Source organism: Engystomops pustulosus, chromosome 2 (assembly GCF_040894005.1).
Source record: "Engystomops pustulosus chromosome 2, aEngPut4.maternal, whole genome shotgun sequence".
In the NCBI taxonomy this organism is placed as follows: domain Eukaryota; kingdom Metazoa; phylum Chordata; class Amphibia; order Anura; family Leptodactylidae; genus Engystomops; species Engystomops pustulosus.
In genome coordinates this window covers 212,005,231-212,019,500 of record NC_092412.1, presented here as the reverse complement: position 1 = coordinate 212,019,500, position 14,270 = coordinate 212,005,231, and the positions used below count along the sequence as shown (strand labels likewise).

The window sequence follows — 14,270 nt, the reverse complement described above, 5'->3', positions numbered from 1 at the left end:
ACTAAAGAGCTCCTGGGGGTGTTACCAGAGCTCCTCCATTCTGAAACTTCACAGCTCCTGCAGTAGTCTACATATTATATTATTTATATTACACATTTAATAACAACTTTAACCTCTCAATGGACAATATACCCTCTAAATGTTGTGATAAACTTGCCTAATAAACAACAATGGATTCATTTGGCCATATGCCAGAAGCAGATATCCTTGATGAATATGGTGCCAACAATAATGTAACTTTACAAGAATATATGCAAATAAAATAAGAGCACAAATTACCTGTAAATTTCAGTAAGGGGGTGGCAATTAACTTTCTAGTGTCAAATGCTGATGTGATGGTCCATTCTTCTGCCTGTGTACCAACCAAGCCATTGGTATGCCGAACTTAAATACAGTGTTTTACCCCTGCAGGCACTGCAGAGCTTTCAGTGCCTAAAACGCAGTAAGTTACAAATTCTTCCCTTTTCTACAAGGAACATACTAAAAATCCCCCCCCCCCCCCGCACCTCGTATAGAAAAACCTTAATGGGGTATTCTTGCGAATACAAGATTCTTAAATATACTCAGGATAACAAAATAACACATTCCCTAATTCATTGTTATATCTTTGAAATGCTATATTTTTGCAAATATTTGCAAAAATATGTCCCTTGAAACGACTTTAAATCTTCTGACTATGGTTAGGTTCATCTCATGAATAGTTTCTCATGTCTGCACACTGCAGTGCTCTCTGCCTCCTGCCCCTCCCCCTGCATTACAAGACCAGCTCAGACACAGGCACTTCCTGCCCAGCAGTGTGCAGAGACTTACTCTACAAGCTACAGACAGATAAGGTCTTTATCTGGAAGGGAGGCATATAACAGAGCTGACTGTGTGTGTTATAGGTGAGGTAGCAGGGCTGAGAGGGTCATTGTGTGTTATATCCATCTCATGGATCTCATCATCTCTCATCTGTTTCATCTCTTTTTCTATATGTCAGATACTAGTTATTTTAGAATATAAATAAAAGTGTAGATAAACCCTGTACCCTGATAATCTAAGTATATTGTTGGCACACAGCATCTTACAGCACAGAGGAATCGTGAAGTTTCTGCTTAGAGAGGCTCAGCCCACAGTCTAGAACAGTGATGGCGAACCTTTTAGCAGCCGAGTGGCCAAACTGCCACCCAAACCACCCTTATTTATCGTGAGGTGCCAACCAAAAATTAAAGCAGTAAGTTATTGCTCCCTGTTCCTCAGATTGGACTCCTGAGGACAGCAATACAGTAGAAAGATGGAAAATTTGCATCATTTTAGCTTCTTTCCAGTGTCCCTCTGTACACAAAGAATCGTGGGGCCAGCAGAAGGTCCTCCAAAGATAATTCGGCCCTGTCTACTCATTCTCACTCTTCCTACAGTTGTAAGTAGAGAAGCAAGTATCAAAATATGTCTGAAAGCAAGATTCTTTGAGTTCTGACTGGTGAGCTGGGGTGATGGCCCAAGTGCCCACAGAAAGGGCTCTGAGTGCCGCCTATAGCTTTTACATGGGTGTTGGTTTTACTTAGTTTGGAATGCAACAGTTACTGAAATAGTGATTGCTAGATTATTTCAACATTCTTTAAGAACTTGAGCATAGAAGGTGACAGAGAAAAGCAAAATGTACCACTTCCTCACAAGCAGATGACTGTGGTGTGGATCACATCATGTAAGGTCCAGACATCAGCATTTTGTGTTAGTAAACATAAGCAAAAATCAATAGAACTAATCAATGGTCTCCATAACTTTGGCACTGACTTGCACAATGTGTAAAAATACTGATTCGGTGTTATTTTTTTATTTACTTAGTCTTTTCTGGCCTACACAAGTCAAGGACTCTCTCTAAGAAAGGTTATCTTCAATGTCCCATTAGAGCAGTGGTTCTATTGTAATGCTTCAAGAATGTGGACCAGGTAAGATAAGTTAAACATTCTGGAGCACTGAGCCTAATGGAGTGGTATGCAAATATGCTGAGGCTCTTCCTAAAATAATACTTTGTCACATCATCAAATGTTGTGAGAGAATTATTCATAGAAGAAACTAAATTATAAGAATTCCCATTCTACCCACTTAAGTAAAATTTGTCTGTAAACCAGGCACACTGCGATACTACTAGTGTAAAATCTGTAAAAAGCTTTACAAATTATGCAAATGAGTCAGAGGGGCTCCAGGCTCTATTAATACCTATGCAGCCCGGAGCCCCTCAGGCTGATTTGCATAAAAACGAGGGAATAAGAAGCTAAAATAGGAGCAGAGGGGGCACACACCTGCATGTGACTGTGCTTGGTGTACAATCCTCGATCCTGGTGGAAGATGTCATTTAAAGAGGTTATCCAGGGACTTTCCCTTCCCTTGTGTCATAGAACAGAGGACACACTGTGGACTATGGGGGAGCAGACTATGGACTGGGGGGGAGCCAACTATGGACTGAGTGAGGACATGCAGGGGCTATCTATATACTGAGTGGGCACATGCAGTAGAATGGGGTCCTGTCAAAAGAGTCTAGCTTTTAATGGCTTAAAAATGTTTTGGTCAAAAAAAAAATGTGTATACAATGTTATGTATCAAACTGGGAATGGACACCGGGGGAAGGTGAGGACGAAAATCTTCCAGTCAGGGGCCCCAAAATTCCTAGTGCTTGTAATGGGGAGTTTATTTTAAAAGTGTGCATTAATCTCTCTCTGGATATCCCCTAAATATTGTATGCCACAACCCGAATCCCCCAGGGGAACCCAAGATAATGTTGATAAGTACCTATATTAGGTGGTCATAGAAAATGAGTGAATCGCATCAATTAACAAATACTCACACAGTAGTTGAGCTCTGATATATTGACATTGACACCGGTCGACCTCTTCAAGTTACCATCATGGGACACCACAACCTCTTCATCTTTGGTGAGATGACAATCCAATTCCAGCATTTCTGTCCCAAGGCTGACTGCACTGTTAGTCACAATAATAAAATAATGTTAGGTGTCAGAATATTCTCTATTATACTCTATATTATCGTTCCAAGAAAAAATAACAGATATCTAACTATACACTTAATATATATATATATTATCTATAGCAATAGGAACTAATTGTGACCATAATAATCATCTATGCTGCTGTACTTGCATCAATATTGCACACCATATTATCACCGCACACGCAAAATTGTCTGTGCAGCTTAAAAGGGTTTTCTTGGACACAAGTATTGATCTCCTCTCCTTATGATATGCCTTTTAAATATCAGATTGGCAATATGAATTTAAATACCAATTCAGACAGTCAGTGACAGATACAGAAGATTTATCATATAAAGTACAGATTTAGGGTTTATTCATACAACCCACGTGGTTGACTTTTATTCAATCCTTGTCAAATGATTGTAGCAGAAAAGATGTTTTTTGCCAAATTACTTGTAATGACTTGAAATTAAACTTTTAGTATCATCTGATTTACATAAGGGTATATCAAGAGGAAGGACGGGGGTTTCTGTACATGTGTGATCATATCTGGCAGGGAATTTTGGGACAAAAATAAAAATGGCTTATTTGACTAGATTGAACTGTATCAAGTTTAGGCCTGTGCTGCAGAGAGCGGTAACTGGTCCGGTTATTCATTTATGGTATTTCCTAAGGACAGGATGTCTACTTTTAAATGGAACCCGTCACCACTATTTTCACAAATACATCTAGTGGCAGGTTCCTATAGAGCCCTAGTAACTGTCTGACACCCTGCTTTTAGCTAAAAGAAGTTTCCCTCAGATCCCCATAAAATCAGAGGTTATAATCTTGCCTGGTATCTATGCATCTTTGGAGCGAGTATCTGACCACATAAAACAATCACAGCAGCTTCCATGGACTTCTGCTCCTCTCCATGCAGGCTGCTGTGATTTCATGTGATAAAATATGCTGTGATTTCATGACATACTGTATATGCTTAGTTTCTAATGCGACAAAAGTTATAGGACCTGCGATGATGTCACCCTGGTCACATGACATTACAGCTGCATACAGAGATAGGATGGAGAGAAGCTGCTGCACTCAGCCTGAGGAGGCCACGCCCACCTCTACTCATTGTAGCCATGCTTAGATACCAGGTAAAACTATAAAGTTGAATATATGGGAATCTCAAGGGAATAATTTTTAGCTAAAAGAAAGGTGTCAAATAGTTACTAGAGCTCTAATGGAACCTGTCACTATCTGTATTTGTGAAAAATCTGGTGACGGGTTCCCTTTAGGGCACATTCACATGGCCGTCTGTGGGGACGTACATGCGGCCGCAAATTTGCGGCCGCATGTACGTCCCCATAGACGGCAATAGCGGCGCGGCGCAGATGCGGTGCCACACATGTGTGGCACCGATCCGGCCCGCACACCGCGAAAAGATAGAGCATGCTCTATCTTTTGGCGTGTGTGCGGCCGTGCGCCGCTATTCTCTATGGAGGGAGGAGGGGCTGCCTCCTCCTCCTCTCCAGCACACGGCGGTATGCCCGCACGGCGGGCATACCGCTGTGTGAATGTACCCTTAAGGACAGCTTCAGAGGGCTACAAAAAGGCACAATATTTGTAGCCTGGTAAAGTCTATCGAATATAAAAGCATGACTTGAAAAATCCTTTAAAATTGGGGGGAACGGGGTGCTGTATGGCTCAAACAGTCTTGTGTCTGGGAGACAATGAGGCTTTCAGTCCCAAATGAAAGCTTTATAAATACACTTTATAAAAAAAACATACCCTCGTTTATTTGCAGCAGATTAGACAGAGAAAATGATTTTTCTCATATCTGTTCAGGAAGAAAATACATGTTCTTTGGCACCTAGGGACTCTTTATCTCACTAAATATCTGTAATGTGATCTATCCTAAGGCTTTTTCTGCTCTTGTATTAACATAAACTTGATGATGGAAGAGACAGGCAATCAGTGGAGATGGGAATCAGAAAGCCCCCAGCACTAGATGCAGCTCTGGCCCAGGATTGGCCGCTTCAGGACACCACTAGGCCTGTATGTCATCCTACTCTGCTAATTATAAAAACAAGGGGGGGAGCAACTCCAAATCGGGAACATATTCTTAACCGAAAAAGATCCTGTACGCTAGAGCAGTGCCCTCCCTAGCGTTTAATACTGACACTTCCACTCAAGGATTTTACAATATCTACTATTTTATTAGCGCTTATCTACAAGAGTTGCAGGAATGTCTAATCCAGCCCCAAGGGTGAAAATATATTCTCACAATGCTCTTACAAAGCAGAAAATTCCAATACTCAGCTAATGCAAAATAAAACAAGTCAACACATCTGACGGATTATCCAAAGATTTCCCCAGGACATCATATTTTATTGTATACAGGTATAAACCTAATATTGCAGTATAACATGCAGCTCCATTACTGAGAGAAAAAACGCTGACTTATCAGAGTAGAGGAAGCTTAAGTGAGGAAATATTACACATTCAGCAGTACCAGGTCGTTAGGAATTAATCATTTTTAATTCCAAAATCAAGTCCGGTAATATTTTGGAGTTGAAGGTTCAATTAGGAGCCTACATCACAAACTTCTTCACAAATCACTCTCCCCTGTAAAATGATTGGCCTCTTTATAAGTGTCATGGTTTCCGCCATAAACAACAATGTACAACAATGTAGACTGATGGATAAGTACCATATATACTCGTGTACGAGCAGAGTTTTTCAGGACAAAACAATGTGCTTAAAAATCTTACCTCGGCTTATACACGAGTCCATAAAAAAAATAAAACTTACATACTCGCCTTCTGGCTCTCCCGATGCTCCACGTGGCTTCCCGGCTCCTCTGCTTTCTTCTCTCTGAGTACAACAGTGGGCAGAAGTGCGTCTATGTGCTCTGTTGCCCAGCGCAAATTATGATGCGGCGACACTGATGACATCATAGTGTGCGCCGGAGGGTGGAGCTCTTGCACGCGCCTGTGCTCGCTTTTGCACGCAGAAGTAAGAAAGTAGAGGAGCCAGGGAGCATTTGGGAGCCGCCCGGAGCATCGGGAAAGCCTGAAAGTGAGGCTGGCTGCATGGGGCATTTCACAAATGGGGTGGCTGGCTGCATGATGCATTTTAAAATCAGTAAGGGGGTGCTGGCTGCATGGGGCACTATGTAACTGGGGTGCTGGCTGCATGGGGCACTATATAACTGGGGTGCTGGCTGCATGGGGCACTATATAACTGGGGTGTTGGCTGCATGGGGCACTATATAACTGGGGGACTGGCTGCATGGGGCATTTCATAACTGGGGGGCTGGCTGCATGGGGCATTTCATAACTGTGGGGGCTGGCTGCATGGGGCATTTCATTATTGGGGGGCTGGCTGAATGGGGCATTTCATTACTGGAGGCGGCTGTGACCAATGTATTTCCCACCGTAAGCTTATCAATAAATTTTCCCAGTTATTTGTAGCAAAATTAGGGACCTTGGCTTATACTCGGATGGACTTATACTTGAGTATATACTGTATGCTTTTCCAGTAAGATTAAAGGAAATCGACCATCAAAAACAAACCAGGGACACTTAATCATAGATCCAGGCACTGTACGTGTGGCGATCTTCTGATATTTATTATTCAAGGTCCTTTTCCTTTAAAATAAACTTTTAAAATGATGCTAATGATCCTGAAGTGCTCTGGTGGGGTTTCAGAGCCTTTCCACGCTGTTGCTTCAAAGGCTGTGACAATGAGCAGGGCATGTCTCTTTCTCCCTCCTCCCTCTGCCTGTGTAATCAAGCAGCAGCAAGAGGAGCTCTGGAAGCACCCATCAAAGCCCTTCAGAATCATTAACATAATTGTAAATGTTTATCTAGGAAGAAGACCACAGATAACAACTATATTATTTAGGAAGAAGAAAATAGATAACAAATATAAGAAGATAACCACAGTCTTTGAGCATGGATCTGTGAGCAAATGTCCCTGGTTTACCATGATGGATTTTGATGGTCGATTTCCTTTTAAAAATTTTACTAGTACTGAAGTCTACATAATCGAGGATAGATTAAAGAAATGTACAGGTAAAATTTATATATGTTGTTATCTGTTTGAGTAAGTAAAAATAAACATTGGCAACACTATTCCTTACTTCCAGTCTTAAATTTAGATAAAGTTATAAGTATTAGTGTCTAAAAATAATGTCAATGCTTTAGGGACCTAAAGGTAAGCCGAGCATATGGCTGAGGGGCTCTAAAACATGTGGTAGAACGTTGGGTGAGGTCTTCTATTAACAGCTTTCTTGCCTCTTTCAAAAATGTTTTTCACTTTGAGGAATCTCCTATTGACCTTAAAGGAAACCTGTCAACAGGAGACCCATTTTTAGCATCCCCCCAGTCCCCACAGAGCATAGTACATACACTGCCAAAGTGTTTTTGTATAAAAAATTGGTTTTACAGAAAAAAAGATATGTTATATTGTACCTTTCATTAGCATCTGCTGTGTGACTAGGCAGTCGTCCACTGGGAGGGGCTGGAAAGGAGTAGTTTTCCCTCCACCCTTGGGAAACAGCTTCTCCGTGTGTCCTCCTTTTCAAATCTATGAATAACTCCCCACACTCGGGATTGGCCGTAGAGGAGCACGGGCCTTCCTAAGCCAAGTGATGGGTGTTTTCATATATTTGAAAAAGACAAATGGAGGAGCAGTTTCCCAAGGGTGTGGGGGGAACTACTCCTTTCCAGCCCCTCCCAGTGGACGACTGCCTAGTCACACAGCAGATGCTAATGAAAGGTGCTATATAACATATCTTTTTTTTCTGTAAAACCAATTTTTAATACAAAAACACTTTGGCAGAGTATGTACTATGCTCTGTGGGGACTGGGGGAGTGCTAAAAATGGGTCTCCTGGTGACAGGTTCCCTTTAATTCACACAAGGTAGTTTGATGAAGCATTTGATTCCCATTTTCTTGTTTAGCAAAAAGTGGAAAAGAGTGTATATACTGAATAAGGAATGATGGAGTCCCATTTAAGATTTAAATGGAGAACAAATAAACAAAATCATAATAATTATAAAAGTAGATTATACACTATACTCACTGTTTAAAAGCAGTCATTGTATTTTCTAGATTTTCTCCAGCACCTTAAAAAGACACATATATGAAATTTAGTTTTTACTATGAAAGTATTCTTACATAGGCATCTTTTTCATTACTTATTCAACATAAATGTATCATATACATGGATCAGAAAATACATAAATGACAGCCAGCTGAAAGCTTACCTCCCCACTTTAATAATAGTTCACCAAGTGTTTTGCATTATACAGAAATAATAAGTAATCTGTATCCTGCAGATGTGCCATGTCATACATGTGCAATTTCTATTCACTATAACATATTTGACAATGAAGTACCAAATATGTGGTTTAATTCCCAAATGTAGCTTTTATCTTAGGCCAAGTTCACATCACAGTTAGAGATGGGTCTTAACTGATATTTATAATGGCACAGAATGATTCTGTACATGAACGTTTATAGGAATACACTTTTACACCACTTTACGAATATTAGCTTTTCCATCTTTCCTTCACCAGTGCACTCCTCTTATGCATTCTATGCTTTATCTAACGACTCTATTCCATCTTGTTCTGCTGTGAAGCTGATAAAACCCTCTCATAATAATAATTCCTTTATTTATATAGTGCCTACTGATTACGCAGTACTGCACAGAGCTTGCTAAATCGACCCTGTCCCCAATGGGGCTCACAATCTCATCAACCTACCAGTATGTTTTGAAATGTGGGAGGAAACCGGTAGATCCAGAGGAAACCCACGCAAACATAGAGAGAACATACAAACTCTTTGCAGATGTTGACCCTGGGACTTGAACCCAGGTCCCCAGCGCTGAAAGGCTGTAATGCTAACCACTAAGCCACCATGCTACCACTATCATAAGTCCCATTCCACTACTCATAGAAACCCTGCAAACTTCATAAATATTAGTGCATCCCTTCTTCTATCTCTCCTCCTCCTACAGCTTTTCAGATCAGTGTGCAATAAACTTGAATCTATTCACGACCTGTATCTTTCGTTTTACATACTGGCCATCACTTGGATTTAGCAGGCCACTGCTTCGCTTGCTGCTCTGTGCTTTAGTGGCTTACTATTCGCTTACTTATCCAGACCTGACAATAGGCAGGGAGGAGGGGTAGACATACTCCTCTCCCACAGTGCAACTTCCAGGTAATTTCTCATGAACCCCCCTTTCACCTTCCCTTCTTCCACACTGCCTTGTCAGCAAGTCTCCTGTCTGTTCTGCACACAAAGCAACTTAAAGATGTCACCGAAGTTGTGCAAGTAGGAGGAACAGAGGCAGCAGTGAGCCTGGAGGACAGCTTAGCCATAAATATGGATGACATCACAGTGCTAATTAGCATATTTGTCCAGGAAAAAACTGGATAAGGTGGCACCTCCCTCAGACCAAACCTTTTGACAAAGACGTCGGCAACCTTGTCACACGCCCCCAAACTCGTTTCCTTCGTCAGTGCTCCATCTGTGGAGAAAATCGTGCACCTCTGCAGACTTTCTTTACTTCAGATTTATGTTTATAACTCTTCCATCCATCTCGCCAAACAGGTCTACTTCTTCACTCCTTACTAACACCAAAGATGAGCCACTTGTCAAAGACCTTTGGGCTGAAGATCTGGTTACCTACTTTAACCCCTTAGCGCTCTGCGCCGTAGCTGTACTGCGCAGCTTCCCACTATTGGCGCTCAGCGCAGTACAGCTACTGCGCAGAGACGATGCCGATTCAGCGCTGCATAGCAGCCGAACCGGCATCGTTAGCCGCGGGATTTCAACGGTAATCTACCGTTGACATCCCCGGCTAACACCCGCGGTCGGAGTGGGCTCCGATCGCGGGCGTTTAACCCGTTAAATGCCGCGGTCAACGCGACCGCGGCATTTAACATGCCTTCCGGGGGTCTTTACCCCACGATCGCCCCCCCCCCCCCGTGCCGTTTTCGGGGGGGCTGATCGCTGGTATGGCACCTCTGGGGTCCGATCGGGACCCCAGAGAAGCCTGAAGGCAGTGCCTTTAAGATGGCGTCTGTGACGTCATCTTAAAGGCAAAGTGTCAGCCTATGCATCTGCATAGGCTGGCACTGCTAATACCCTGCAATACATCAGTATTGCAGAGTATTATCATGAACAAGCAATCAAATGATTGCTTGTTCATATCCCATGGTGGATCAAGTAAAAAATGTAAAAAAAAAAAAGTTTTTCAATAAAAAATAACTTTATAAATCACAAAAAATGCCCATAAGCCCCAAAACATATAAAGAGACATATAACGCTCAAAAAAGTCTAAATCATAACACAAACCCCACATATATAGTATCACCACGTCCGTAACAATCCATAGAATAAAACTAAATAACTAATGAACCCATATGAGGAACGCCGTAAAAAAAACAAACGTTAAAAACCCGCCCAAAATTATGATTTTTACCTATTATATCCCACTAAAAATGCAATAAAAAGTGATCAACAAAACATATGTACTCCAGATACTGTTGCAAAGAACAACATGTCCCGCAAAAAACAAGCCATCAACCAGCTCTGTAGCGAAAAAAGGTAACAATGTTATGCCACTTGGAAGACGGCGATGCAAAAATGATAGATTTTTCCCCACATTAAGGTTTTATTTGGCAAATTTAGTAAAACATAAGAAAAAATATTCATGTCTGGTATCCCCGTAATCGCATCGACCCATAGAATAAAAATAACATGATTATTAGTCTATACGGTGAACATGAAAAAAAAAAAAAAAGTAAAAAATCCAGTACAGAATTGATGCTTTTCTACTCATGACCTCAAAAAAAGTTCCTAAATTTTCAACAATAGGTGATACCAACCCCAAAATGGTAACACTGGAAAAAGCATCTCATTGCGCAAAAAAAATGCTGTCACATGACCCAAATAATGGAAAAGCGAAAATTTTATAGCCTTCAAAAGGGGGCAACGAGAAAATTAAAATCCTGGCAGCTGCAGGTCCCTCCTTCCCTTCTGCGCCTCGCTGTGCCCCCATAACACAAGTAATGTCCACATGTGGGGGGTCGCTGCACTCAGGAGAAATTGTAGAACAAATTGGTGGGTTTTTTTCTTTTTATCTTTTGGAAATGTGTAAATTTTAGGGCTAAATGAACGTATAACGGACAAAATTTGACCATTCTAAATTTCACCGCCATTTTGATTCAATTACTATGAAGATCTCTAGGGGTTAACAATCTTTGTAAATGCTGTTTCTGATAGTTTGTGGGGTGCAGATTTGAAAATGGGTTGGTTATATAGGGGGTTTTTGATGCTAAATATGTAAAATTTAATTTCAAACAGTATTTATCCCCAAAATAGTCAATTCTGAAAATACGGAAAATCGCTATTCGATTTGTAGGTCGCGTGACGTCAAAATAAATTATCCAAACATTTCAAAAATTCTGAAAATGTAAAGTAAACAAATGGGAAATGTTATTCTGCAAGTTATTTAGGTGGTAAATCGAACTGCCTGAAAACGCGGTGATTTTGAATTTCGAAAATGGCAAATGTTTCTAAAAATTCATCATTTTTTCCCTTTTTTTGTAAATAAACGCAAAACTTATCAGCCAAAATTTACCACTAAAATGAAGTACAACATGTGGGGAAAAAACAATCTCAGAATCGCTTTGATAAGTAACAGAGTTCAAAAGTTATAACCATATAAAGAGACGCAGGTCAGAATCCAAAAAATGGGACTGAGCCTTAAGCTGTAAAATGGCTGCGTCCTTAAGGGGTTAAAGAAAAAATTGACTGCATTAGCCAGGAAATAATCTCCCAATCCACTAACTCCATTCATCCCTTTCCCTCCAGTGCTTCAGCCTGTTCGCTCTCTTCCTTTGATCAAGTCACAGAGGAAGAAGTGCCCATGCTCCTTTACCCTGCTCGCCCCACTACCTGTATCAGCAATCCCATCCCCTCTTATCTTGTACAGTCCCTCTCTCCAGCCCACTTCTCACCATACTAAAATCTTCAATCTCTCTCTCTCTCTTCTGGTGTCTATCCCTTTTCCTTCAAGAATGTTGTTGTTACCGTATTACTAAAGAAAGCTTCCCTGGACCCATGTAATGCTACTAACTACCGACCAGTTTATAATCTCCATTTCATCTCCAAACTTTTGGAACACCTTGTATATTCTCGACGAACCCGCTATCTCTCAGCCAACTCCATCCTTGATCCCCTACAACAGTGGTGGCGAACCTATGGCACTAGTGCCAGAGGTGGCACTCAGAGCCATTTCTGTGGGCACTCAGGCCATTGCCCCAGGACAGAGTTTACCAAATAGGACCAAATCTTCCTGCAGTCCCAGGCAACTTAAGCGACACTTCTTTGGCTGTTTGGAACTCCGGGAAAAGTGAGAAGGTGTTGTCAGAACTGCATTATCTTTGAAGGTCATCCTGCTAAACCCTCCATTCTTTCTCTACAGAGAGACCCTGGAGAGAAGCTACAACAAGAGTCTGATTTGCCCTCCTTCTTTCAACTGTATTGGTGGCCTCAGGGTGCCGATACGATTAAAAGATGTGGAAAAGCAGGTAGCAATAAGTTACTGCTTAAAATGCCATGTTGGCACTTCACAGTAAATAAGTGAATTTTGGTTGTAGTTTGGGCACTCAGTCTCCAAAAGGTTCGCCATCACTGCCCTACAATATTGTTTCCACACTATGCATTCTACAGAAACCGCTCTTTCTAAAATCTCCAGTGATCCCTCACTGCTAAATTCAAAGAGCACTATTCTCCTTGTTCTTCAGGATCCCTCGTAAGCGTATGATACTGTGGACCATCAGTTTATACTCAGGATGCTTCGCTCCATTGGCCTGAAGGACATTGTGCTCTCTTAGTTTTCCTCCTGTCCTCTGACTGCACTTTTAGTGTAATAATAATACTGAAATATCTTTATTTATATAGTGCAATCGAATTCTGTAGCGCATTACAGATTACAAATGGTCATATGGAACAATAGGAGTGAGGGCCCTGCTTCTCTGGATCATTCTCTTCTCCCCTGCCTCTCACTTTTGGGTTTTCTTAGAGTTCAGTTCTAGGTCCTTTGCTCCTTTCCCTCTACACTGCCCCCATTTTACAAAGCATCAGCAGATTTGGTTTACAGTATCATCTTTATGCTGATGATACTAAGCTATATATGTCTGCACGTAATATCACTCATCTTACTGCAGAACACCAGTGACTGTTTCGCGCTGTCTCTAACATCATGTCCTCTCTCTTCTTGAAACTTAATCTTTAAAACTGAACTTCTTGTCTTTCCATGGTCTACTAACCGACCCAACTATTAACTGATATTAGAGTATTATTTTCCCTTATTCAAACCTCTCACTCAAGTTTACAGGACTTCTCCCGAGCTGCACAACTCTCTGGAATGCTCTACCCCGTCTATTAGACTAATACACAACTTCCAAAGCTTCAAACATTCTCTTAAAACCCATCTCTTCTGGCATACCTATCACATTCCCTAACTGCATGGAATTTCTCTTTTTAATAACCCATTCTATGTACTCTTCCCATCTGTAAAATGGCAAACACCAGATACCAAGCTCCAGGCTTGTCTGCAGTCCCATTAACCTTGGACTCTGTATATAAGATGGCAGACGATGGCTGGTTCAAGCAACAGCATTTTTAATTATTAAATTAGTATGCTCAATTTTTTTTTACATTCCCTTATAAAGAATGACTGGACCATTATAAAAGCTTTTTTAACTTTTCTCACCGCCTCATCCTCATAGACTATAAGCTCTTGAGAGCAGGGCCGTCACTCCTATTGTTCCATATGACTACGTTTTTACTGTGCAAATTCTTATTTCATTTGTTTATGTTCCCCATAATCTGTAATGCTCTACGGAATTTAATGTCTCTATATAAATAGGAAGTTATGGAAAAGGGAAGGGATTCCATTTGTCTATTGTTCTCATAACGGAAGGGGATTATGGATACCAATAGAGGTAGTATGAACTTGGCCTAAGATTGCATTACCTTTGTGGTTGGAGCAATATTTTGTGGGGAGTGTTTCATTGGAAGGAGATGCATTGAGCACATATTGCAAGTAGGGTGGCTTAGTGGTTAGCATTACAGCCTTGCAACGCTGGGGACCTGGGTTTCCAGTCCCAGGGTCAACATCTGCAAAGAGTTTGTATGTTCTCTTCGTGTTTGCATGGCTTTCCTCTGGGTCCTCCAGTTTCCTCCCACAATCCAAAACATACTATACGTGGTAGGTTGATTAGATTGTGAGC

At 41.2% G+C, this 14,270-nt stretch overlaps 1 protein-coding gene across 1 annotated transcript in view; it reads right to left on the bottom strand.

The window, feature by feature from the left end:
- Positions 1-14,270, bottom strand: part of GDPD1 (glycerophosphodiester phosphodiesterase domain containing 1) — a 52,469-nt gene that overhangs the window by 19,957 nt on the left and 18,242 nt on the right. The window contains exons 2-3 of the mRNA XM_072138012.1: positions 8,039-8,081; positions 2,825-2,960 (exon numbers count right to left, since the gene is read on the bottom strand). Coding sequence (XP_071994113.1) covers positions 2,825-2,960; positions 8,039-8,081 — 179 coding nt within the window. The remainder of the gene's footprint in view (positions 1-2,824; positions 2,961-8,038; positions 8,082-14,270) is intronic.